This window comes from Melozone crissalis, unplaced genomic scaffold (genome assembly GCF_028551555.1).
Source record: "Melozone crissalis strain CALT ecotype California unplaced genomic scaffold, PUWL_Pcris_2 ptg000111l_1, whole genome shotgun sequence".
Lineage (NCBI taxonomy): Eukaryota > Metazoa > Chordata > Aves > Passeriformes > Passerellidae > Melozone > Melozone crissalis.
This window is the reverse complement of record NW_026535888.1, coordinates 9,554,601-9,582,237: the sequence shown is the minus strand read 5'-3', so window position 1 is coordinate 9,582,237 and position 27,637 is coordinate 9,554,601. Positions and strand designations below refer to the sequence as shown.

The 27,637-nt window shown below is 49.7% G+C and overlaps 1 protein-coding gene across 2 annotated transcripts in view; it reads right to left on the bottom strand.

Moving 5' to 3' along the window:
- Positions 1–24,123, bottom strand: part of GRIK3 (glutamate ionotropic receptor kainate type subunit 3) — a 126,165-nt gene extending 102,042 nt beyond the window's left edge. For both annotated transcript variants that reach the window (XM_054292492.1, XM_054292493.1), the window contains exon 1: positions 23,913–24,123. In XM_054292492.1, the coding sequence (XP_054148467.1) occupies positions 23,913–24,027 (115 nt within the window). In that variant the 5' untranslated portion in view covers positions 24,028–24,123. The remainder of the gene's footprint in view (positions 1–23,912) is intronic.
- Positions 24,124–27,637: the final 3,514 nt, after the last annotated feature.

Genomic DNA, 27,637 nt, shown 5'->3' with positions numbered 1-27,637 from the left:
CTGAATCCATTTGCTTCATTTGTTCCCAAAATGAGCTGCATTGTTTCGCAAAGCAAGTTTACCAGGGATAGACAAATTACCAAAATTTACTAACTAACATAAACCACCTGCGTACACAAACTTACTTTTCCTCTAAATAAAGAAACACCTGGCACTGTCTGGCTTCCAGGGGTCTGCAAATGTTGTTCTTTAAATATTTCTTCATGTGCTTGCAGACGTTTGCACATCGACCTCCCTGGAGCTGGGAACTCCAGGAGTGCAGGGATGGAGCACAGGCTCTAATTTTAGGTACAGAAATGTGAAAGATTGAGCTAAATGTGGCAAAGCCTGCTGTACAGCCTGAGGTGGGAAGTGAGGCTCAGGAGAAGCTCCTGAGGGATTCCTGTGCCCCTGGATGGCTGAGGGCAAACAGGGAATTGCCCCAGGGCTGGATTATAGATAGGAAAATAAATGTTACCTGGTTTCTTCTCTACTAATCCCTGACCCTCATTTTTGCTCCCAGTTTAGTTCCCATTGTAGTAAGCCCACAGGATTTGGCCTGTGGCAAACTGGATCTCTGTGCCTTTATGGACAGGGAAAATAAATGTATGGACAAAGGGAGTGGGTGCTCTGGCACAGACCCACGGGGCTCTGGGATCCTGGACAGAGGCTTTGCCTCTTTCCAACAGCATGGTGTCAAAACCAGCCAGTGCTACCTCATGGGCTGAGACAGTGGCTGTAAACACAGCTCAGGGTGCAAAATGAGGGTGTAGGAAAGGTTCTGACCTTGTCTCCTACGTGCAGGGGTTGGACAGAGCCAGCTTGGCCCTTGTCACCATGTGCTGCTGCCCTGCTGGCTGCACTAAGCTCAGCTTGCTGCTCATCTGCTCACTGCAGGCTGCTGACCCTCCCCTCCCACCTCCTGCAGCATTTTAGGTTTCCAGAACTGCCCACAGCCCTCTCCTGAAGACAAACACGTATCATCAGGGCAGAGCTCCTGGCTGGAGCAGCTGTGCCCTGCCCAGTGAGCCATGGAGGAGAAGCTGGAGCAGTTGTGGGTGCTCAGGCTGTGCTGCCATCACTTCCATAGCATGGACAGAGCAAGACAGAGATCCAGATGTTGAGCAGCTGCAGAGGGCATGCACAGAAGGCTGGCTGGTGGGAAGAGACTCTTGTGCAGGGGCACACAGGTGGCTCCTGATCCCTCCCAAGTCCTCCAAAGCAGCTGCCCAGGACTGCCAGCACACAGCAGAGCTGCAGCCCTCAGCTGCTGGAAAGACAACCCCAATTCCACTGAAAAGTTCATTGTCACAGACATCTTTGAGAAAAATCCTTTCCTTAGGATTTTTCCTCCTGAGAAGCTGGGAGGCCTCAGGAACAAAATGTAAACATTGATTATCTGCTGCTGTGGAATGCAACAGGTGCATCTGTGATCGGTCTCATGTGGTTGTTTCTAATTAATGGCCAATCACAGCCTAGCTGTCTTGGACTCTCTGCCTGAGCCACAAACCTTTGTTATCATTCTTTCTTTTTCTATTCTTAGCCAGCCTTCTGATGAAATCCTTTCTTCTATTCTTTTAGTATAGTTTTAATATAATATATATCATAAAATAATAAATCAGCCTTCTGAAACATGGAGTCAAGATTCTCACCTCTTCCCTTGTCCTGGGTACCCTCAAACAACACCACACAGGAGAAGCATGGCAGTGCCCACACAGGAGCTGCCCACAGCCTGGCCATGCCCTCATTTGATTAATTAGCACACGGATTTGGCTCCAGCAGCAGCCCCTGTACAGAGCAGCCAGACTGGGGGAAGCCAAGTCCCCTTTTCTGTGTCTCTGGCAGCCAATTACTCATTTCCAGTGCGACAGTCTGTTCCTAATTTGGCCAGTCAGGGGTTGTTGAAGGAAATAATGCAGCAATGTCCTCTCAGAGGGAGTCTCAGAAACAATATTCTAAGAGACAAGAGCAAATTAATGCAAGTCTGTAATGTTTACCAGCCCCTGTCACTGCCCATGCCTGAAGGACTGACTATTAACACCTGGTCAAGAAGAATATCTTTCTCTGCAGATTTTTTTTTAAAAGGCATCAGGGATGATATTGAGGTGCATGAAAATAATCTGATTAGTATGATGTCTCCTTGAAACATTTCTGAAACGTGTGAAGTGTTACTTTTACTGCAGGGTTCTTTTCCTTCACATTGTGGAAATCGAAGTGCAGAACAACACAAAAAGCAGAGATCCTTACCACACAGAATAATGAGGCCATAAAACCAAACAATAAACTTAATAATTTACCATAAATATCGAAAGCTCCGAAATTATTCTCTACATTAACTGCCTATGTTTCAAATGATCTTTGCATTCACCATGTCACAGATGGCAACATCAGACAAGAGAGTCCTTGACAAAATCTCGCTGTAATTATTCTTTCCACAGCTGCAGTTATTTTAATGCCTTTTCAGTTAAGCTGAAAGAGACGCACACGTTTTATAAATAAGGGCTTTTAACCAGTTTGACAATGAAGCATTTGAAACGTAGTGTGAAGAAGAAAAAAAAAGAAAAACCAACCCGAAAACTTTCATTGCATCTTGAAACCTGGGAGAGCAACTGTGAGGACTTGGAGCAGAAAGACAACCAGTCTTTCTACAGCAATACTTAGCAATTAAGACCAAAATTATGTTGATTGTGATGGTCTGAGATAGCTGTTACTGGCAACTTTCAGACTTGCTCAGACACAATGCAACAATTAGGTTTATTTTGGCTGGTAGCTCCGAGGAGTCTTTTCTCCATTGAGAAACTGCCCCTCAAGGACAGGCAGGGACTGATTCAGGAGGAAAATACAGCTTGGGTGAGGCCAAGGTTACACACTGCTCAACACCAAAGTGTCCAGCTGCAGTCTAGATTTGGATGGCTTTTCTTGCATGTTCTGGCTTTTTCCAACGTGCTTTAAACCATTGTGGAGGGTCCTTCTCCTCAAAGAGCACCACAAACCCATGGCCATTGTGGAGGTCCCTCTTCCCAAAGAGCACCACAAGCCCTGGCAAGCTTCAGCACGTCAGGAAAAGCAAACTCACTTTGGAGTTGTCCTGAATCACAGAATCACAGAATGACCGAGGTTGGAAAATCCCTTTAATATCACCTAGCCCAACCCATGCCCTAAAACCTCCTATCAGCTAAACCTTGGCTCTGAGTACCACCTCCAGTCTGTTTTTAAACTCCTCCAGGGATGGTGATTCTACCTCTCCCTGGGAAGACAATTCCGTTTCCCAGTCACTCTTTCAGTGAAGAATTTCTTTCTAGCATCTCACCTAAACTTCCCTTTGTGCAGCTGAAGGCAGTGTCCTCTCCTTCTGTCACTCCCATCCACTCAGAGCAGTTGGGGAGTTTGGGACACATCAAACAGCACAGCTGAGGATTCCAATAGGGATGAAAAGTTGAGCTGAAGCATCAAAATTCCATTTCCTATGGGAGTTTGTGGAAGTGTAGCCAAGCACAGCAGCCAGTGGGGCTCTGGGGGATCTTCATTCCTGCTCCCAGCTCTCTGGAGAGCCTGCAAACACCTCTGCCCCGAATCCATGTTTCAGGAGCCTGAATGAGTGGCCTTATTTTTTAAAGGTCTGAGCACTCAACAGCTCTTGTGGAAAACAAAAGGAGCTGAATCCTCTGGAAGTGAAGTTCCCCCGCTCCCAACAAGTTGCAGCTGCTTCTCCTTCCCACCATAAGCTGTCAGTTAGTTTAAAAGAAACGTGTGGAGATGCAGCTAAAGCAGTGGGAGCTGTGCTGGGAGGCTATTTTCCTGTTTAAACCAAAAAAAAAAAAAAAAGGAAGAAATGAAAGAGAGGGAGATCGGTGGGAGGTTTTTCACTCTGGAATCCTGGCAAGCTTTGGTGTACAAAGAGGACGTGGCAGTCTCCAAGGCTTGTGGACTGGGGAGGCCTGATTAATGGGGGTTATTGTCAGGGAGGCCTGGCTTTTATGCTCAACACTGAAAGGCACCAACCCTCAAAGTATTCAACATCACACAATAACAGATTGTGTGCAGTTAGCCTCAGAAAACAAACGTGTTCTCTCTCTATAGGATTATAGAGCATCCATCAGTGGCTGGCATTAAATACCACCCAAGTGTATGTAATTACTGATACGTGAAATCTAAACATCATTTTAAAGCAGTTGGAACAACAAAAAACACCTGGAGATTTCTGTTTCCTTTTCACTTCGAAGCATCCTTGCTTTCCCAACCAAAATGCCAGGGAACAGCCTTCCCTGGCCCATGTATCCTGGATTTCTGACATGTGGCTGCATCAGTCACCACACCCAGGACTGGGACCATTCCCTGCCAAAACCTCCCTTCATCCTCTTGTTAGATTCAGACTGCAAACAAAATAAAACTGCAGAGCTGAGAGGGTGTGGGAAATGGATTTGTAGAGAATGTAGAGAGGTGAAAAACACCTCTCAATTACCTCATCTCTAAATAAAAGAAAAAAAAAAAAAACTTAATCCAACAAGAGGGGGAAGCAGGATTTTTATGAGATGCTGTGCACTGAGTTGTTGGGCAGCTCATAAACCTGGGCTGGCTTAAAAATCCCCTGCAAAACCCAAAGAGCTGCTGCACACAGATCCCTCTGTCCTTGTTCTATCAGTTCTCTGTGGGAGAAGGGTTTGCTTCACTCTGGGGCCTGGACAGTGACCCAGGGAGCAGAAGGATTTCCTATCCTGCCTTCCTTGCACTGCACTGCAGGATCAGCCGCACAATTAAGAGCTATATTTAAGCACTTGAACAAACAAGCTCCCCTCCTGAAAGATTCAGGCATGCCTCGTGGGGTCCCCGTGTTCCTCAGTTTGGAATCTCAGGCTGATAAATTAAAAGCAAAAGAATCACTTATACAAATTAACTTCACATCCCGCCACGGAGCGAGCACAAAGCTGCTGTCACTTCTGATTTCAAACAGCCTTGAATTAAAGGGGGCTTGGATTATTATTTTTTATTTGAGAGAAGCAGAGCAGCCACTTGGTGGGATGGCAAGCAGCTGGCTGCAGACAGATGTCTGAGAGCTCTTGCACAGAGACAGCCTGGCACGGGGCAGGGTGACCACACCAGCATGGCACTGTGTGCCAGGTTTATGATTCACAGCATGGAACTGTGATTTATGATTCCCAGCAGGGCACTGTGTGCCAGGTTTGTGATTCCCAGCAGGGCACTGTGTGCCAGGTTTGTGATTCCCAGATGTGGAGAGGCCGGGGCAGAGCAGGGCAGCCCATGTGATGCTCAGGCACAGAGCAGGGCTCCCAAGGTTCCCATGAAGACAATGCAGCTTTCTGGCCTTGGTGTGCCTTCCAAGGTTGTCCTTCCACATCAGAACTCACTGCCCTTCCACATCAGAGCTCCTGGCCAAAGCTGGAGTTGGCTCCTGCCAGGCAGGGCCTGCTGCTGGTTCCCATGGCAGTGATGGGAACTGCTGGGATGGGCAGCTGCTTCTGAAGAGCACCCTTGATCAGGGATATTCCAGCCCTTGGAATCCAGAATCATAGGGTGTCCATGGTCCAGCCTCTCTCCCAGAGAGGAGGAGAAGATCAAAGCCATCCCATATGGAGTGGGAGAGATTCCCCAGGGCCTGAGAGCCCTGTGGGGTCAAGGCCCTGCTGATCCAGCCTCATAAAAATCCAGCCTCACACAGACTCAGCTCCACATGGAGCAGCCCCACATGTACCCAGCCACAAATGAACTCAGCCCCAAATGGACCAAGTCCACATGGACCCAGCCCCACATGGACACAGCTCCACATGGAACCAGCCCCACAAAGATCAGCCCCACATGAACCGTCTCCACACAGCCCCAACCCCAAATGGACCAGCCTCAAATGGACCCAGCCCCACACAAACCAGCCCCAAATGAACCAGCCCCAAATAGACCAACCCCAAATGGATCAGACCCACACAGACCCAGGCCCAAAGAGATCAGCCCCACATGAACCAGCCCCACACAGCCCCAACCCCAAATGGATCAGCCTCAAATGGACCCAGCCCCAAACAGATCCAGCCTCACACAGAACAGCCCCACACAAACCCAGCCCCAAATGGACCCAACCCCACATGGAACCAGCCCCACACAGAACCAGCCCCAAATAGACCAGCCCCAAATGAACCGGCTCCACATGGAACCAGCCCCACACAGAACCAGCCCCAAATAGACCAGCCCCAAATGAACCGGCCCCACATGGAACCAGCCCCACACAGAACCAGCCCCAAATGGACCAGCCCCACACAGACCCAGCCCCACACAGACCCAGCTCCATGTGGAACCAGTCCCAAATGGACCAGTCTCACACAAATCCAGCCCCAAATGGACTCAAGCCCAAATTGAAGAGCCCCACTTATACTTAGCCCCAAATGGACCCAGGCCCAGGCTCACATGCAACAGCTCCACGCTGCCACTGTGTCATTCCAGGATGAGCCTGGCACCACTGACAGGCAGAATCCTCCATCGTGTGGGTCTGGCTGAGGAGCCAAACAATTGGGAACTCATTACAGCCTCCCTTTTAATTAAGTGTCTCAAATAGGATGTAATTGCAATGTAATAGCACACGCTATTGTACATTAGTTAAATACAAAGGGATTATTAAGAGCATGTTTTAAAGGCTTTCCAGTACTGGATTGAGTAAACAGTTGCTAAGTTTCGATAAATAACTTTTAAAATCTACATTAAATAAGCAGTTAAGTGTATTTAGGATACTCTTTTTTTTTTTTTTTTTATTCCCCAGAATTGCTCCAGTCAGAGAGTCCTGGGTTATAATCTCAGTATTTCACTAGTAATAGGGCTGTGCCTGCTCAAATCTGTTTGTTCTGCCTCAAAGATCCTGCTGGGTGTGGCAAGCTCAGCTACTGACATCTGCAGGCTCTAAACCCTTCCCATCCCCACAGCCCAGAGGAGCTGCTGGTGTGCTCAGCCCTATTTTACAAGTACAGAATTAAGGAAAAGAAGAGCAAAGCCATTTGTTCAAAGCCATGCAGGGAGTCTGTAATAGAGCAGAAGAGGAGCCAACAACAGATCAAAAACGATTCCTCTAAAAATAAGGCTTTGAAAATCCATAAAGGAAAAGTGGCTCTAACAAAACTCTTCTGTTACGATCAAAAATGCAATTAGTCATTAGTGACTTTGGTAATGAATGTACAAATGTCCCATGACCCACAAAATCTAACAAACATCTCCATCCATTTGCTGCTTGTGCCCAGGGGATGCCAGCTGGGCTGACAGCAGTGGGTGGGCAGCACTGAGTGGTCCCTGGGGGCAGCTTTTGCCTCTTTTGCACCAGAGAAGGCTGCCCAAGGTTGCACATCACAAAAAAGGAGGTGTCATCACCCTGGGAGTCACAGCCAGGAATAATTTAGAGCTCCCTTAACCTTTGTAAGGCTGATCTTGAGCTCCCTGCTGCTCCCTGCAGCCAGGGTGTTCCTGCTGGGAGTGACTGGAGCATCCCTGGGAGGAAAAGGGTAAAAGCTGCTGTCCTGTGAAGTGACACAGGGGTCCTGGTGGCATTTGGGGGACAGGACACAATGGGGGGCACAGCTGAACTGTCAGGGAGGGAGCAGGAGCAGTGATGGCTGCACAGGGACCCCTCAGTGTCTCGGGGTCTCTGCTGCTCAGAGTGACCCCAAGATGTGTTAGAAATTCTCTTTTCCCAGCCTGGTGCTCAAAGAAGGAGTCAGAACTCTTCAGTTCTCGGTCTCAAAGTTGTTTATTTTTTCTTATCTATGAAATTCTTTCTCCTGTCCAGCCAAGGTCCACCAAGCAAGACAGACAGAGGCACTTTGCCTGCCCCTGGGGCAGTGTTGTTACCTTTTTATATAAAAAAACCTACATGTACAATATTTACAGTTACTTTTCAATACCTATCACCTATGTTAGACAGTGAGCTTCTACTCTAAACCAATCTAAAAGTGCCACCATCACAGCAGAAGATGGAGGCCAAGAAGAAGAAGGAGAAAGGCTGGACATGCACAGATTCCTCCATCTTGCCCCCTGAACCCCCATTCTAAAAACCCCACAAATCTGTTTTTCACCCCGTGATAAATTCACTGTCATTCTACTTAAGCTGTCGTGGCTTGCAGATCCTCATATAAAGTTGGTAATTTGCTCCATGGGTCATAATCAAAGTCACAGGGGCATTTTGGGCTCTGTGCCAGGGTCTCTGAGCCCCCTGGCAGGGGTTTGGGCAATCCAGGACAGACAGAGGGATGTCCTGAATTCTGACATCAGTGATGCTGAAAAGCCACCGTGTGCTGGGGCTGGGACAGCTGCACTGCCCTGGAGGGCTCCAGGGTAGCTCAGCAAAGGCAACCAGCTCTGGGTGATGGGAGTGTGAAAAATACATATTTTATGATTGACTTTTTGCAAATAATAAAATGAATATTATATGTGTTGTGTTAGAAAGTGATGCTGTATTAATTTTCTTAAGTAGTGTGTTAAATATAGTTTTAGGTTATAACATGATGTTAAAATTGAAACTACGCTGTGTAAGATACTTTTTAAAAGAGAGGACTCTCACCAAGATAGCAGCCACAGGACATCTAAATCTTTCAGACAAAATGAATTTATTGTTCTCTTATCGAGTTCTTCCTGCCTTGCTCAGCCCTGAAGAGGCATCAGGATTAAGAGGAAGTAGTTGACACTGACCAGACAGAATCCTGTGTTTGAATGGAATTTATGCATCATGTATGAGGTGTGTGAATATGCAACAGGCTGTTGCTTTTAAGGGTTAATCCTCTGTTAACGTGGGTCCTTTTTCAGGCTTATTTTACCCAGAAAAGGTACATGGACTGTCCATAACTCTTTATTGTCTCATATTGTGCTAAATCCTAATTGTCCAAATTTTTATTACTCTAATTGTATTACTATTTTTAGAACCATTTTATTACTATCAAACTTTTAAAATTCTAAAAAAAAGTGATTAGCATTTTTCACAGGAGCCACCAGGCAGGCTCGGGTGACTGAGCCCCTGCACCAACCAGCCCTGTTGGGGAGGCTGAAACCTCACTAAAACCTCACTAAAACCTCTCTAAAACTCTCTAAATCTTGCCCCTGCTCCCAGGTCCTTGTCCAGAGCTTCCTTCTGCTGTTCTCCCCCTGCAAAGCAGAAATCTCCTTTCAGAAGTGTCACCTCCCCTGCTGCACGCTGCTGAACAGGTAACACTAATGAAGGAGCAGAGAAGTCGGAACTCTTCAAGCAAGTGCTCTGAAAAATTAATGAGAAGCAGCAGAAGAACATAAATAATCCCTGCTCCCCATTAGAGGTGGTTAGCACCTTTCCAGTGATCCAGGGAAAACCTGCCCAGGCACCACCATTCCCCTTTAGAATCACTGTCCTGTGGATTTTGTCAGCTGGAGTCAAAGGGCAGTTAACCCTTTAACACTTGAGCGCTATTTTGAAGTAATTATTGTTAATCTAAATCAAAAGTGACAGCTTAACTGGTGGCAGAAATAGATACATATATATATATATATATATGAACCAAAACGAAGTTGCATTTTTCCTCAGAGGAAAAATCATTAGCTCCCTGGTGGGTTTACAAGTAATTTGCCAGCAATAAAAATGCAAAAACACATTTTGGTGTGCAACGATCATAAATAATCCTCGGACAAGATTTCTTTCTAGGACTCACAAGTCCACTCCCTTAATGGCAAGTTTTATTACCCTGGTTTCTCTGTGTTCTGTTACAAAATGTTGCTGTCAGAACAATTTACGAATTACAGCCCTGTTGGTATCAACTTCCATAATTCATATGGAAATTGGTTTCCCCACAAACCCTCACAGAGTACAAAGAGTCGTGTAACCACATAGAATGACCTTAATAACACAGAATATAGAGACCTATAACACAAAATATAGAGGTGCCTGGGCCAGCATTAAATATCCATGGTCACCAGGCTGGGGGGAAACTTCCCTTTAAATCATGTGCACATAGTGCTGGGGTGAGTGTGGGTGCTCAGAGTGTCACCAGTGCTGTCACCCGGGCTGGTGGCACCTCACAGCATCTTTAGGAAGCCAGGAACATTCTGTGGGTTCTGTTCCCAAGTGAAAAATCTCATCCAGCTGCTGAGGAAACTCTGAATTTTCTTAAAATTCAGCATTTTCTTAAAATACCAGGAAGTACAGCTTGTTCAGGATTTCAGCTGTGCTCATCTCTCTTCCCTCCACTTTTGAGGCCTGGGGATGAGGAGCAGCTGAGATGAAAGTCACAGAGGGAGTGGCTGTGCCAGGGGCACCAAGTGTGTGTGTGATCCTTGGAGTAGGAGAGAGAAGGAAAGGGAGTGACAGTCAATTAAGTGGGAATTGCCTCAGAAAAATTCTGAAGTAAATGCAAATCCAAAGAGTAAAGAGAGGGATCTGCAGCTCAGGCTGGATTTTGGGTGTTCTGAGCCATTGCTCTCCCTTCAGCAGGAGGAAATGGATGCAGCAACTGAAATTGCCACATTTCATAGATGAAGTTGCACTGCAGAAAAGAAAACCACTCAAATAGAAACCACTGCATTGATGTCTGAGAAAATTAGGTAAAGATGGTTCTAACTATTTTATTTACTGATCCTTTATAAATAGATAGGCACACATCCAAAGTCAGTCCTGGCTATTGCAATACACCACAGGGTAGAAGGTAGCTGCTCAAAGAACTGAGCATTTCTTGTATTCAGCACCTCATTTGTAACTTTAACCTAAAGGAAATTTGATAAACTGTGCAAGGACAAGCCCTCCATTTTAAAAAATATTATCAGCTTCATCTAAGATTTTGCAACACCCGTTCTGGACAGCCCTTTTGCCATGATGTAGATGAATAGGAAAGAAAACTGCAGATCCTATTTCCATTCAAATATTATGAGCCAAGCTGAGATGCCACCCTGAAGCAAAACATCCAGGGTCTTACTTTGAATTTTGTCTAAGCAAAGATGACAAAACCTGCTTTTGCAAGAAGAAAAGTGCATAAAATGAGGAAGAAAATGGTTTTCTTTCCCTATAAAGAAAGAGCAGGTCCTTAAGATTTTATAGACCAGAGATTTAAACCAAGAACACCCTTTTTACAAGTCCCTGGTTCAGCTTAAAATGGTAATGGCATTGCTGCTGAAACAAACAGCACCTGGAGCTGCAGGAGGTGCTGGGCTCTGCAGAGCTGCTTGGATGGGAGGGAAATGGATTCAGAGATTTTCCTGCAGCTCCTTCTCCTCCCATCCCAGGGACATTCTGGAGAGCAGCTGCCACATGGGAATCAGGACAGCATCACCAGCTCCTGCTCCTGGGAGCTCCATGGGGCTCTGCCACACCTCGAGGTTTTCAGTTTCGGTTAAGTTCTCAACTTTTGAAGAGATGGTTCAAATCAGGAAAATCCCATCTCTGTGCCAGACAGTTAAAACTGAAAGTAATTAAGGCAAAAATCTTTTCCTGCACAGAAAGTACCTAACATGTGGCAATAGTAACATCATCAGCATTTCTGCCATCCTAAGCCCAAAAAACAAATTGGATTTTGAATGGAACAATGACCTTTGTGTACAACTTATCTTGACTTCTGAAAGTAATGGCATTTTGTCTCCAATTCTACTGCTAATTGCAAATGCTGGATTCTGAATATTCACATTTGAGAGGGATTCATGGCTTGCTTGTTTCAGAAATCTGAATGCCCCCAGGAGAAGCTCCCATCCTGCAGGAACAGCGTGAGCTGAAGTTCCCAGACCTGTTCTCAGAACAGTTTCCTGCCCTGCCCAAACCCCAGCATGAACACCCAGACTGTGGGAGGCTGAACCCAGGCTCCTCTTTCCCAACTAAACCACCCATCAGCTCCAGACTTGGCAGCTGTGACTCCTCTTACTCCCTCCTACAGCTCCTTTCCCAACTCACACATCAAATTCCACTTACCCCATTTGTGAAAAATGCCCATTTTATGATTGGCTTTTCACAAATATTAAATGAATATTATATGTGTTATGTTAAAAAGTTCTGCTGTATTAATCCTTTTAAGCAGTGCGTTAAATATAGTTTTAGGCTACAACATAATATTAAAATAGAAACTATGAGATGTAAGATACTTTTCTAACTAGCTCAAGGAATGGATAAGATTATCAAGAAATTCTTTGCACAGAGATAACAGCAAAAAGACATTAAAATCCCAAAGAGAAGAAATATTGCAGGAAGAACCAGACTCCTTCTACCTCCTATCAGCCCCTATGGAGCCAAACCATGATTTACAAGATGAAGGGGGAGAAATTGATAATAAACAAAAAAATCCCTAGTTTGAAAGGAATGTTTGCATCATGTATGAGATGTATGAATATGCAGCAGGCTGTTGCTTTTAAGGGTTAATCCTTTGTTAGTAGACATGCTTTTTTGAGGAAAGGTTTGTAATTCTTTGCTTTTTTATTGTCCTTTATTGTCCTAACTGTGATTGTCCAAATTCTTATTGGTTAATTTACATTTATATAAAATGTGTATATATATATATATATATATATATATATATATATATACATATATATATATAAATATACATAATAATTTATATATAAATATATAAATATATTTATATATTTATATAGTGTAGTATATATCATTTATTTTTATATATTTCTTTTCATATATTTATTTATTTATATATATTTTGCTATTTTTATTACCATTTTATTACTATTAAATTTTTTAAAATTTTAAAACAAGTGATTGGTATTTTTCACACCAGCACAGCACAAATGTACCCCCCCAGCCATGGGGAATCACACCCCACCTGGGCTGAGCCCCCTCTGCTGGGCCAGGACACTGCTCCAAACCAGCACAGAGACCCCAAAGCAGATTAAGAGCAGTTAAAGCAGCCAATAATGCAGAGCAGAGCAGAGACCAGAGCACGAGTGACCTGAAGCATGATTTGCAGCGAATGTCTTTCCCTCTCATAAATAGGAGAGACACAGTGGGACGATTATCCACCCAGATTTATCTCCTCAGCTCTGTGTATATCCTTCTGTGCTTAAAAATGTCTCACTGCCCTTTGCGTTATTGCATTGCCCTTTACATTCATAGCACATAAACCTCTCAAGTACTGTAAAACTTACAAGGTGTAATATAACGTTGGGGGGTTTCTTTTACACATCATAAACAGAAGTCACTGGGAAAGGAAAGGAGCAAAGAAAGGGAGACATTACTTGGCCTGACAACAGCACAGGAGGAAAATATATATACAAGTATACATATATACACTTAAAATCACGAGCTGGATTGATTATCTGGCGTTGATGGATCACCTGAATGTGTTACGTAGATAAGGAAATTGATTGTTCAATAAATCACTGTCTGCACTAAGAATCCTGTGTTAGAAAAGAAAGGGGAAAATATTATAAATCTGTCTCGCATGGGCAATGAAAAAGCTTAAGCTTTTAAGGCTAATCATGATGTACCTTTTGCTGCACATCTGATAAAGGAATATCATCTCAGAGTTCTGCAGTGCTGAAGGACTGGTGTCTGTCCCAAGGCTCTGCAGGGAGAGAACTTCCTTGGCATGGCTGAGGGGCTGTTCTTGGTGCCAGCAGTGGGCAGGGTGACCTGACAGAGCCCTGTCACCTTGATTTTTTAAGTTTTTCTAAGCCCTCTGATGTTTACATTCTTGTAACGAACTTTCTCACACGCTTGCTGTAAATAACTCATTGTTTTGCATTATTTTATAGAGGAAGAGAAATTTGATCGACTGTTGGTTTATCCAGTGTCATTGGAGAGGTGGCACTGTCACCCTCCAATCTGTCACTTTTGGAAGTCTATAAATGTTGGAGTCAGAAAATAAACTTCCCTCTTTTTACCTTAAGAACAACAGTGTGTGTGCATTGTTTTATTTCGTGTCCCATAGTGACAGAGCCTCAGGGGTGCATCAGCCCAACCCCTGGAAGTGTCCAGGGCCAGGCTGAGCAGGGCTTGGAGCACCCTGGGACAGTGGAAGGTGTCCCTGCCCATGGCAGAGGGATGAAATGAGATGAGTTTTGATGTCTCTTCCAATCCAAAGCATTCTGAGATTGTGGACTGAGCTGAGTTTTCACATCCCTTCCAACCCAAAGCATTCTGAGATTGTGGAATGAGCTGAGTTTTCATGTCCTTCCAACACACAGCACTCTGAGGTTCTGACATCCAGCCTTGTCTCCTCTGCAGAGCAGGTGTTGAGGCTTTTTGTTCCATTCAGAACAGAATCCACCCCGTTCCCAGCACAAAACTTCTGCTGCAGGCAGGAAAAATCCCTGTCAGCCCAGGCAGGCACGGTGTCTCGCAGGGGGTGGAATTTCAAATCACTGCGGTGACTTCCCTCAGAGCGCTTCGAATTCACTGCAAAACTAACCAACGAGTCTAACACCTCAGTCCCCACAGACAGCCGTAACTCAGCTAAATTTGTGGGTTATACCAGATTTTATTTACTGCTTCATCCTGGGAGAAGAGTGCGAGCTGACAGCCGTCTATTCATTAGAGTGGGGGAGCCGCCCACGGCGCCGCCGGCTCTCTCCCCGTACTTTCCACGGCTCTAATCGAGTTTGGGCTCTGCAGAACCAGCTCTGTTATTTTGGGAATGATGTACCTTCCTACTCACCTGGGAACTGGGGAGTTCAGAGATCTGCTCTGTTCACCCCCAAGTCCCCACTGGGAACAAAGGAAATATCAAAACCATCAGATGTCATTACGAGTTAATGAGTGCCAGGGCAGGCAGTGGCCTCATCCCAGTCCTTACTGGAGGCAGGAACCACCATTTCCACCCAAACTGCTGCTTGCAGGTGCCAAGGAGAAATTGGACTTTGTCACAAAAGCCTGTGTAACACTGAGTGCTCCAGTCCCAGGGGAGCTGGGTACCCCTTAGAGGGGATCCCCAGTGCCCAATTTCCACAGCAATGAGCAAAGTGCAAGGACCAAATTCACAAATTTATCTGAACACTTATGTAATTTTAAGTCTCTGTTTCGTGCCTTTGGTATTAGCTAGTTTATCTGTGCTTAAAAACTTCTCCAAATGTCCCCACAGGATCCGTGCCTTTGGAAGCCCAGTCCCTCCTGCTGCTTTCCAGGTCACACTGCTGTGCTGAATGTCCCAGGCACAACAAGCTGACACAGAATGTGCCAGTTGTTCCCTTATTACTTCCCAATACTTATTTTTATTCTCTGAATCTGACCCCACGCTGGGGAGTGCAGCTTCTCGGCTGGGGCACAGCAAAAAAGCCAAAGTCTAACGAGGTCCCTGGACTGAAGTTTGAATAATAGAGATACTGTGTGGTGCCCAAGGCTGGTGCCTGCTCTTCTCTCTTCCTGCCAGTGCTGCAGAGCTGAGCAGCGTGGGGGAAGCTCAGAGCAGCTCTGGGGTTGCCTCTGACGCAGGGGTACCCCACGCTCTCCTCAGCCGCTTGCAGCTGAACCGCGTTTGGCTGATGATCTTCCCTGCCAGAAATAACGGAGCAGTCACATCCTTATTTGTGTGTTCATGCTCAGTCTCGCTGCAGATTTAAAGCACAAGGAGCCAGGTAATGCTGGCGAGGTGAGAGTCTCACAGAGCAAACCTGAGCACTGGAGCTGTGGCTCCCCCGGGGGCAACACAGCAAAGGGGGGTGAGAGGGGGCAGAAAGGGTTAACAAAGGCGACCACAAAGAAAAGCTGGTGCAGGAGCAATGACAAAGCAATGAGCTGAGCCCTCCACCTGCTTTAAGAGCTCTCCCTTGTGCTAAGGACCTGCATCTGTTTTAGTCTTTATCACAAGTGGTAAATAGCAGCACATCACCCCTGTTTTCACTGTCAATAACACAAATCCATGTATCAATGCATGAACCCCCATCCCACTGAAATCCCCTCTGCACCGGCCCACACTGCGACAATCCCTGCCTGGCAAACCGAGCTGGGGCACAGCACTCCTGTTCCTGCCATGGAGCAGTTCTGATCCTCTCGTTCAGCCCTCAGCTCCTCTCAGCCTTCCCCTCTATCCCCCCTCCGTGACTCCGGTGCTTTCAGCTCGCTGTCTGCCATTCCCAGAGACTCTGCTGTGCACAGGGAGCAGCCCAGACAGCATCGCCGTAAAGCTGCAGCCGAGAGGAGGCGAAGGAGATTGCGAAACTGGTGGAGACACACATTACACCGGATTAGGGGGCTTAATGCTGGCTACGAACACCGCGACGGGCGGATTTGCCGCCGTGACTCCTCCACGAGGGACTCCAGCACCGCATCTCTGCGGGCACAGCTCGGTGCGAACGCTGGAGATCTGCTCTGCTCCGGAAGGAGACTCCAGCACCTCCAGCACTTCCAGCATCTCCAGCAGCTCATCTGGCACAGCTGGCACAGCTCTATTCGAGCACTGGAGATTCGTGCTGGTTTGGGTGCAGAGACTCCAGCATCCCCAGCAGTTCAGTTGGCACAGCTCTGTTCGAGCACTGGAGATCCACTCTGCCTCGGGAGGAGACTCCAGCATCTCCAGCATCTCAGCTGGCATAATTCTGTGCGAGCGCTGGAGATCCGCTCTGCCCCGGGAGGAGACTCCAACATCCCCAGCATCTCAGCTGGCACAGCTCGGTGTGAGCGCTGGAGATCTGCTCTGCCCCTGCAGGAGAGACTCCAGCATCTCCAGCAGCTTGGTGCCAGTGCTGGGGATACGCTCTGCCCTGGGAGGAGAGGCTCCAACATCTCCAGCATCTCTGCTGGCACAGCTCCGTGTGAGAGCTGGAGATCTGTGCTGTTTTGGGAGGAGAGACTCCAGCATCTCCACAGCTCGGTGCGAGCGCTGGAGATCCGCCCTGCCCCGGCAGGAGACTCCAGCACCGCATCTCTGCTGGCACAGTTCGTTTCGAGAGCTGGAGATCCACCCTGCTCCGGGAGGAGACTTCAGCAACTCTGCTGGCAAAACTCCTGTGAGAGCTGGAGATCTGTGCTGTTTTGGGAGGAGAGACTCCAGCATTTCCAGCATCTCTGCTGGCACACCTCCGTATGAGCGCTGGAGATCCGCTCTGCCCCGGCAGGAGACTCCAGCATCTCCAGCATCTCTGCTGATCCAGCTCGGTTCGAGCGCTGGAGATCCGCTCTGCCCGGGAGGAGGGACTCCAGCACCGCAGCTCTGCTGGCACAACTGGCACAGCTCTGTTCGAGTGCTGTGGATCCACGCTGCCCCGGGAGGAGATTCCAGCATCCCCAGCATCTCCAACATCTGTGCCGGCACAGCTCGGTGTGAACGCTGGAGATCCGTGCTGTTTTGGGAGGAGACTCCAGCACCGCATCCCTGCCGGCACAGCTCGGTGCGAGCGCTGTGGATCCGCTCTGCCCGGGCAGGAGATTCCAGCATTTCCCGCATGTGTGCCGGCACAGCTCGGTGCGAGCGCTGTGGATCCGCGCTGCTCCGCGGAGGGTGCGGAGCCGCGGCGGGGCACTGCCCTCTGCCGATGCGGGGCCCGGCTGGGCGCCAGCGCATATCGCGACAGGCGGGGAGGCTGGGTGTCAGTCAGGAGCGCTGATTCCCTGCAAGCGCTGCTGCTCTGTACCCAAGGAGAGCCTCATTGCCCGGGGAAAGGGAGCCAGCTCAGAATGAGTTCAGTGTCGCTCCGGGCAGGCTCTACAGGAACCTTCTCCCAGCATCAGCCTCTGCTTGGTTTCATTAATAAATACACCCGAGATGCAGAGATTCGGGTCAGAGAGGGGGATTTGCACCTGCTGGGGGTAAAACCAGAGGTGGCACTGCAGCATGAGAGGAGGGGCCAAAGGCACGTGTGACACGGTGTCCCTGTGTGTGTCAGTGGTGTGTGTCAGGGTATCCCAGTGTGTGTCTGTGTGTACCAGTGTGTCAGGGTGTCCCAGAGTGTGTCAGTGTGTCCTGGTGAGTGTCAGTGGGTCCTGGTGTGTGTCACAGTGTCCCAGAGTGTGTCAGGGTGTCCTAGTGTGTGTCAGGGTATCCCAGTGTGTGTCAGGGTGTCCCAGAGTGTGTCACTGTGTCCCAGGGTGTTGGTGTGTCCCAGTAAGTGTCACAGTGTCTGAGGTGTGTCACTGTGTCCTGGTGTCATGGTGTCCCAGTGTGTGTCAGGGTGTCCCAGTGTGTCAGTGTGTCCTGGTGAGTGTCAGGATGTCCAAGGTGTGTCAGTGTGTCTCAGTGTGTGTCACTGTGTCCTGGTGAGTGTCAGGGTATCCCAGAGTGTGTCAGTGTGTCCTGGTGAGTGTCATGGTGTCCCAGTGTGGTCTGTGTGTCCTGGTGAGTGTCTCTGTGTCCTGGTGTCAGCGCGTCCCAGTGTGCATCACTGTGTCTCAGTGTGTGTCACTGTGTCCTGGTGAGTGTCAGTGTGTCCCAGAGTGTGTCAGTGTGTCCTGGTGTGTGTCAGGGTATCCCAGTGTGTGTCACTGTGTCCTGGTGAGTGTCAGTGTGTCCCAGAGTGTGTCAGCATGTCCTAGTGAGTGTCAGTGTGTCCCAGTGTGTCTCACAGTGTCCCAGTGTCAGGACAAGTGCAGCCCCTTCTCTCCACTCACCACCAGCCCCCCAAGGCTCCCTCACCCCTCAAGTTGTGCCCACCCCTGCTGCCCCAGCCCGAGGGTGCCCAGTGCCCTGAGGTATCAGCCCAGCACAGAGCTGTCTGCTCTGGTGTCTCTCGTGCCTCGTGATAAATGAGAGTCTATTCTTTCCTGCTATGTGGTTTGATCTTAATTTCCTGTATGAAGTTCTCGAGAGAATGCCAAGATCAAATAATTAGACTGTTCTGCGATAAAGAGTTAACATTGTTATTCAAATGTATTCAGAATTCATTTACCACCAAACAATTTACACTGCCGCCCTCCTATCCTGCTGAAATTACCAGAATGTGTTATCTGACACACAAACGTCTCGTGACCTGAAATAACTTTATCAACCATGAAATGCTTGAGCAGTGGGTGCACGGTCACAGAAATGCCCAAGGGAATGCAGCAGAAGCTGCAAAGGCAATAAGTGATTTAAAACCACCCTGCTGCCAACCCCAAAGCACTCTGGCCACTCTGGTCACCAGGCAGAAAAACCCTGGAGCTGCCTTGCTGAGGATTCCCACTCCAGCATTCATGTCCACTGTGGATGTGCAGCTCTCAGCCCTTGGGTGCTGCCTTTTCAGCCTGGAAAAGCCTGTTTCTGCTTTATTTTTAAAAATACAACTTCATTTGCAGAGTGTGGGAAGGTGGTTTCAAAATAAAATTCCTGACAGGCATAATAAGCCTCAGAAAAGCCAATCACACAGAGCAGGATAATTATCCACAGAATTTGTTTTCTGTGTATTTGTGTAAAATAATCAATGATATTTTTCTCACACGGATTCCAATTTGATTGTATTTTTCTGTGTTACTTGCAAATCATACAAACAATCGATGCTCTGACCCCTTCTCTATGCAAACACAGCTTCGAAAGACACTACAAGAAATAAAATCCGATAAATTCCTCACTCAGGGTTGTTTGTTTAAAAGCTTTGCTGGAGTCTGATCCTGCTCACAGCGACTTCAGAGATACAGGAGTGGGACTTTCAGACGTGCTTGAGGTGGGATTATTGCCACAAATATCAGCAGGAATAGAATGTCTGTAAAATCCTGGCACAAAAGTGAGGACCCAGATGTGGAGGTGATGCCTTTTATAAGGAATAAGGAAAACGAGCCCATTTTCTGGCCTGGCACACTCCTCCTGCAGAGGGGCACACAGCTGGGCTGGGGGTGACCCAAGGGAAGAGTGGGATCCTTCCTGTCCCCTTGCCCACACAGGGGGCACATCAGGGGCACTCCTGGCTGGAGTGGGGTGGCCAAGGGCAATGATGGCAGCAGGGCAGCGTGGTGTCACCTTCTCAGCAGCACCTGAGTGCAAACCCACTCAGGATCCTTGAATCCAGTTCCTGAATGCAAACCAACTCAGGATACCCCAAATCCGAATCCTGAGTGCAAACCCACTCAGGATCTCCCAGATCCAAATCCTGAATGCAAACCCACTCAGGATGCCCCAAACCCAGCAGCACCTGAGTGCAAACCCACTCAGGACCCCCTGAATTCAGCTCCTGAATGCAAACCCACTCAGGAACCCCTGAATCCAGCTCCTGAGTGCAAATCCAGTTCCTGAGTGCAAACCCACTCAGGACACCACAAATCCAAATCCTGAGTGCAAATCCACTCAGGACCCCTTGAATCCAGCTCCTGAGTGCAAATCCAGATCCTGAATGCAAACCCACTCAGGACACCCCAGATCCAACTCCTGAATGCAAACCCACTCAGGACCCACCAAATCCAGCTCCTGCTGCCTGCCCAGTGCCAGGGGTCTGTTCTTTACAATTCACTGATCTCAGCCCATTGGCATCCGATCCTCACCGTGTCTCACTAACACATCATCCCTCAAAAGCATCACTCGGAGGAATTCCTGGTGATGCTTCAGCCACAAAATGGGTCTGCTGGAGCCGCCAGTCCTGCTCCACCTATCCCAGGCATCCCGCCCTGCTTTGTTAGGGACGGTGCCACCAGCTCTGCAAAATGGCATCGGGCTCTGTCTGTGTGCTGCTGTTTAATCCGAGTGCAGGGTTGGACAAAGGGGCTCTGCACGTCCCACAAGCACCTCCTGGCACTGCTTTAGCTGCGATGGTAGAAATGCTCAGCCGCTCCTGGTGCCAGGTGTGAAGTGCCGGGCTCAGCCGCAGTGAGGGCGGGCAGCAGTGCAGCATCCCTCAGCGAGATGAGCACGGGCAGCTCCTCTCAGCACCACCACCCTCCTCTTCCTCTGCTCCAGGGCACCTCGGAGCTGAATCGAGCACCCGGGTGGTGTTTTCTGATACGGCGTTTTCAAATATTTAACAGATTGCGTAATAACCGAGCAGCTGTTGAAGGAGCTTCAGATATAAAGTCCTGCTTTAAAAACCCATCCTGCAACAAGGCACAGATTTTCTTTGTACATGTGCATGTATAGATTATGTTTAGATGTGTAGATTAAATATTTATATTTTACTGGGGAGAGAAAGAGCGCTTTTGGCTTTTTATTCCCTTTCTTAGATATCTCTCTCTGTATTTATTTTAATAGTCAGCTTCACAGGGGAAAAAGGAGAGCTTTGAGAAGTTACCTGCTTTCTCTCTGGTTTGATTTTCAGTGCTAAACCAATAGTTACTTAAGTGCTCTGCACCTCTTGGTATAACCTAATAATTAAAATAATTACTTGAAAGCCAGGGCATCTTTGCACAAATTAATGCAGGGCAAGAAGCTGCAGTTTTCCAGTGGGCTGAAAAAGAGGTCACAAAATGATGCCAGTTTTAGCTGAGAGAGAAGGTAAACACAGATCTCCCTGCAGCCCCGATTAAAGCCTTTTCCTGATCTTTTAAGTTTCTTACTTTAGTGATCAAGAAGGTGGCTGGATGAGGGGCTGGCTGTTGTGGGATTTCTCAGCAGGTAAAGGGAAATTGTTCCTGTGGGAGGCACGGCAGTGCTGGCAGTGGCACAGCTGTGCTCCTGCAGTGGGCAACGCTTCCTCCCTTCCTGTCTGCCTGCCTTCATCCCTCCATCCCTCCCTGCCTCCATCCCTCTGTGCCTCCTCCATCTCTCCATCCCTGCCTCCCTCCCTCCCTCCCTCCCTCCCTGCCTTCATCCCTCTATCCTTGCCTCCATTTCTCTCTCCTTGCCTCCATCTCTCCCTCCTTGCCTCCATCTCTCCCTGCCTTCATCCCTCCCTCCTTGCCTCCATCTCTCTCTCCTTGCCTCCATCCCTCCCTCCCTGCCTCCATCTCTCCCTGCCTTCATCCCTCTATCCTTGCCTCCATTTCTCTCTCCTTGCCTCCATCTCTCCCTCCTTGCCTCTATCCCTCTCTCCCAGCCTCCATCCCTCCCTCCCTGCCCGGTGAAGGGGAGCAGAGCTGCAGCAGACCCAAGTGTTTTCGTGAGGGGCTGGCAGCAGTCTCTGCATTGAAATCTCCTCTGTCCTTTTGTGCAATTGCTTTGAGCCTGGAAAATCCATTTTCAGGACAACTGAGGCACTGAGAGTCGAGACTAAACATCTCCACAGAGCCCTCAGGGATACTCCTGAGTATCCTGAATATTCCCATGAGCCAGGCGAGCCTCCCCTGGAGTCTCAGCAGCTGCCAGCCCCAGCGGCCCCAGCCCATTTCCCCACCAGCATCTGCCACATCTGCAGCCGCCCCTGGCCGCCTCCTCGGAGCTCCAGCCTGGCAGCAGCCGGCTCTGGGCACCGAGAATCAGCCCCAGCCCTGCTGCTGCCAAGCCCGAAGCAGGAGGAGCTGCCAGCCCGGCAGCCCAGCTGCCACAGCTCCCCCTGCACACACAGCTCATGGTCCCTAAGGGGATCAGAGCCCTGGGACCTGTCGGGGAGGGAAACTCCAACACTGTGCCACCCCAGCACTGCGGGGCTGGCCTGGGGACAGGCTGGTGACACAGCGAGGGGTCTCATAGCAGGACTGACGCCTCCTCCCCACTCCTGCAGAGCCCTGTCAGCAACCACAACCAGCGTTCCTGGGAGTGGGTTTGTGTGGCACAAAACATTTCCAGCTGTTCCAGGAGGAGGCTGAGCATACTAAACAGCTTGGCTCTGGTGAAAGTTCAGCAGCCGCCAGGGCCCCAGGCCCGGAGGCAGATCTGTTAACCTTTTCCACCGATATTCCTGGCACCACAATGTGCACGGGGTAACATCTGCCTGGAGCACCCCAGTCACGGGAGTCTGGGGGGTACCAGATGCTCACCCTGCAGGAATCAAGCCCTTGTCCATGACACGATCTGGGCCATGCAGCCACTTCAAGCCGTGCTGGAGGTGACAGTGTTTCACTTCAAAAAGCACCTGTCCCTCAGGAACAGCATTTTTCTCTTTCTGGCTTTCCCATTGCTGCTGTGCAGTTGCACTGGCTTAACTAAGACCCATTCTTTTTTCCCCCCCAGTTTAAAATTATTCACAAATCTATTCAATTTTCACTGGTTTCTCTGAGTTAAAATTTGAACTGTCAAAAGGCAGGTAAACCTGTCCTTGTAATTTTTAGTGGGCAGACAGCAAATCCCCGGGAATGTGTACCAATGGCAAAGTGCATGGGATGTAACAGAAATCAGCGCCGTTCTTTACATGACATGATTAAAACAAGTATCTCGTTTAATTAGAAAAAGAAAGATCGCAGACTCATTCCCAGGATGTTATCTGTGCAATTACTTTATGTAACATTATTAAAAATTAATTTTCCCCAGAACCTCAGCAATTTAATGAAACATGCCCGGTCCTCAGCAGCAGCTGCAGCGGAGCCAGCCCACTGCCATCCTCCAGGCAGCGGCACTCGGTCCCCCCGGGCTGTCTGTCCCTTGCTCTGGGCACATCCAGCCCTGGGTCAAAGCAGCCCTGCACAGCACCCTATTGCCGCAGGCTCAACAGCTCTCCTCGCACCGGGTACCGCAAGCAACCGCATCCCCCTCTCCTGGGGCTCGGCATCCCGCATCTCCGTGAGCAAAAATCCTTTTTCTCCAGGGAATCAGCATCCCTACTCTCTGGGTGCTCGGCATCCCCCCTCTCGGGGTGCTCGGCATCCCCCGTCTTTGCGGGCTCAGCATCCTCCCTCTCCAGAGGCAAAACATCCCTCCTCTCCGGAGCAAAGCGTTCCCTTTCCCCGGGGAAAGGGACAGAGGGACAGCACTCTCCTCTCCTCCTCGCAAGGTGCCCGGCACCCCCATCGCTCCTCGCCCGGAGCGGCTGCTGGCACCGGGAGCTCTGCTCGCTCCGTTCCGGGACACAGCCCCCGCCTCGCCGCCGGCACCTTCCACCACGGCACCCGGCAGCGCGTCCCCAGCCCCGGACAGCGCATCCTTCCCCCCAGCCCCGGACAGCCCATCCTTGGCCGGGGGAACCTCCGCCCCGGCTCCGGACAGCGCATCCCGCAGCCGCGGGTACCGCATCCCCCGGGCAGCCCCGGGCAGTGCGGTCTCCGCCCGTTCCCGAAGTTCTCCCGCAGCCCTTACCGATCCGGATGACATGCGGCATCCCGTGCGAGCTCTGTCCCCAGAAGCCGCCGACCAGGAGCGCTGCCCAGTATTCCCAGAGGACGCGGCGGAGCGCCGGCCAGAGATGGGGCATCGTTGGGTCGGGCTGGGGCCGGCGCGGCCCTACGGCCCCAGGGGCAGCGGGGACAGGAGCGGCTGCTGCTGCCCGGGGCTCAGGAGCGGCCGCTCGGCGCCGGGGCCGGGCGGCTCATGGCACATCTTAGAGCGGCCGCGCCGGCCCGTCCCGCGGCTGCCACGGCTCCGGCCGCTCCCTTCCGCTCCCTGCCGAGCCGAGCCGAGCCGAGGCGGGCTGTTCCGGGCCGAGCCGTGCGGTGCCGGTGCCGGTCGGGCGGCACCTGCGGAGCCGGGGCTGCCGGTGCGCCCCAGGAGCGGCTCTGTCCCCTCCTACCGCTGATGCGCGGCTCGCGCAAAGCCCCGGAGTGGAGCGTGCACACACCGACACACTCACACCCCCTGACACACTCCCCCTGACACACTCACACCCCCCGACACACTGACACCCCCCGACACACTCCCCCTGACACACTCACACACCCCGACACACTCCCCCTGACACACTCACACACCCCGACACACACCCTGACACACTCACACCCCCTGACACACTCACACCCCTGACACACTCACCCCCCTGACACACTCGTACCCCCCGACACACAGCCCCTGACACACACCCCGACACTGACACACAGCTGGTCCCCCGGGTCGGGATGCCTCGGCGGGCACTGCGGGGCGGGGGGCGATGGCCAAGGGGTCCGGGGGGTCCCGGCAGCGCCTCTGCTCCCTCTGCCCCCGATGGAGCCCTGTCCCGCAGAGGACACCCTGTGCCCGGTGTCCCCCAAGCGCTCGGGTGTCCCTTATGGCCCCGGGGTCGCGGTGTCCCCGCCGGTGGGCACCGGGAGAGGCCGGGCAGGGCGGTTTGGGGCTGGGGGCGGCATCCCGGGGCCGGGGCCGCTGCAGCAGCGGTGGGAGCGCCCGGCCCGCGCTCCGCAGCCGGAGTTTAATGACCTCGGTGACAGAGACAAAGGGATGCCCGTGCCGCGGACCGGGAGCTGCTTTGTCAACGTGCTGGGCTAGGCTAGGGTGAATTTCTTTTTCTTTTTTTTGTTTCTCATTTAAATAATTTGATCTATTCCATCATTTCCAATCGTTCCCATTTGCCAGCTGTCTGCTCACTCCAGCCTGGAACAGCTGAAGAGCAAATCTTTAATTTTCTTACAAACATACTATCACTCTGTACCGGCTCATCTTTTTAATTTTCCTCAGCAAGCTCGGCATGCTGAAACGCTGATCTCCAGAGCCCCATCCCGGAGGAGGTTTTGGGAGCCGGGGTGTGTGGACTGGAGGAGGAACACTGCAATAATGCAAGCCATTATTGATGTACAACTCAAAGAGAAGTTGCTGGCTGTCACGTCTGCAGGGAGGTGGACACACAGGGAATTCCCTATTTTAGTGGTGTCTGGGCTCTGGCTGATGGGACAGCAGCAGTGGGGGATCAGCCAGGGAGTGTGACAACCATCATCAGCACGGAATCATACAGAAAAACTGGAAAAATCTCTGTCAACACAGCCAGGGCAGGACCAACCCCTCGCAGAGATGCTCCCCGATGCGATGGGAAGGTGCAGCTGGTGTTTCATCACTGTATTGTGGTGAAGGGAACGTCTCACTCCTTCCCCAGCCCCAGCAGAGAGGCAGAGGGGCTGCTCAGCCCCCTCCAGGCTCTGAGGAGGGGGTGTTGGTGTTGGTTGTGGGCAGGGCCGAGGCTCCAGCTCTCCAAACCTTCCTGCCTGCGCCAAATCGGTTACAGAAAAGAGTGGCTCGTGTTAAGGATATTTTTATCCCTCCTGACACCAGCCATGGATAAGATTTAGCAAAAGGGCATGGAAGAAAATTTCTTTAAATACTGCTTAAGTGAAGGACAGCTGTTTCTGTGAACTTGTTATAAAATTAAATGTCACAACCTGGTGACTCTTTGCACCTGCAGATAAAAAAGTCCCACAAAGCTGTTGGGAGGGAGCAGGTAAAAAGGGCTGTGGCTGTTCTTTGCTCTTTGCAGACTCCAGCACATGGAGCAGAGGTTTGATTTTTGTGGAGTGTTTAAATTAAACTGTAGCTGGGAGGAAATATTCTGTTAGTTTGGGATGCTGCTTCCTGCCTTTCTGTCAGCACCAGGCACTGATAATGCTCTGGATCCTACTGCAGAGCCAGCACAAACAGTTTATTTTGTATTAAATTATTTGATTAGTGGCAGATGGGTGTGTGGAGGTCACGGACAGACCTCATCTCCTGCGTGTAGGTCAGAGAGGGCAGGACTGAAATAATCCTGTACCAGAAATTACCACAGCATCGAGCTTGGGCACAGGCAGAGGAGCACTCCAGGGCTTTCATGGCTTGTCCTTCCCAAAACAACCTGAGGGCATTCAGCAGAGCCACACGGCTGTGTCACCTTTCCTTTGTGTCCCCACACTGTCCCCATCCCACCCTGGGTGTGTCACCTTTTCTTTCTATCCCCACTTGTCCCCTTCCCACCATGGCTGTGTCTCCCTCCCTATGTGTCCCCACACTGTCCCCATCCCATCCCTCTCCTGTGATTTGGCAATTCTCCCCTCTCTGGGCAGCACCCAGGGCAGTTCTGTGGCAGGATTACAAAGAGGGCACTTTGGAAACTTCTCTTAGGTGTTGCTGCTTGGGTTTTTTTCCCCCATACAAAGACTCAATTTTCACCCCACTCAAATTTCCTTCCTTCTGCCTGGACCCAGACCTGTGAGCAACGACCTTCACCAGCCAGGCCAGATTTCCCCTGGAGCCAGAGCCAGGCTGTGAAGGACAATTACAGCACAGGCAGGATGAAAGAAGGAGGATCCTGGAAGGTTGATAGAGCTCCTCAAGGGCCCAGAGCTCTGGTTTGGTGCTGCTGCACAGGTGAGTGCTGCCCAGTGGGATGCTGGCCTGGGGAACAGGATTTATTTATTAAATTTCATTTGTCACCAAGCTGAGTCAGGATTTTCCTCAGGAATCTTTGGCCATGCCTTGAGGACAGTCAAAGGTAGCAGAAAGGCTTTGGGTGACTTCTTACAGCAATGCTAAAAATACAAGATATTTGCCCAGTTCATAAGTGCTGTGAAAATAGCTTTAATGTGGTAATTCATCATTTAAGAGTGTATCAATTAATGCAAACTCTGGTGTATTTATAACTTGTGAACATAGCGTACCAGTGAGGAGAAGCCGATTGGTTATTTTGAGTTTGTTGAGAAGATATTTGGATGTTATTTATTTCGTGCTGCTGTTTTTACTATGAATATGTGGGGTATTTAGAGCTCCAGGTATTACAAAGGTCAGATTTAAAATTGTGTACATCTTATGGGGTTTTTTATATACACAAAAATTCAGCCCTCTCACCTACAAATAAAGCTGTAGGTTTAAGGGTGTTCTCAAGACACTGATTTAAGACTTCTTATTTTTGAGTATGAAAGGGAACCACTTGCAAAAGTGGGAAATAGTGTTGAGGTTATTGATATCTAGAGGAAAATGCTGATTGAAGAAAGACATTTTCAAATCAGACTGATGCTTTAGAGCAGCAGCAGAACTATGAACCTGGCAGAAAGAGACATAAGCATTTCTATAGCCACAGCATTTTTCAATACTAATGAAGAAAAAGAGGCTTCTCTTTATTTCTGTAATGG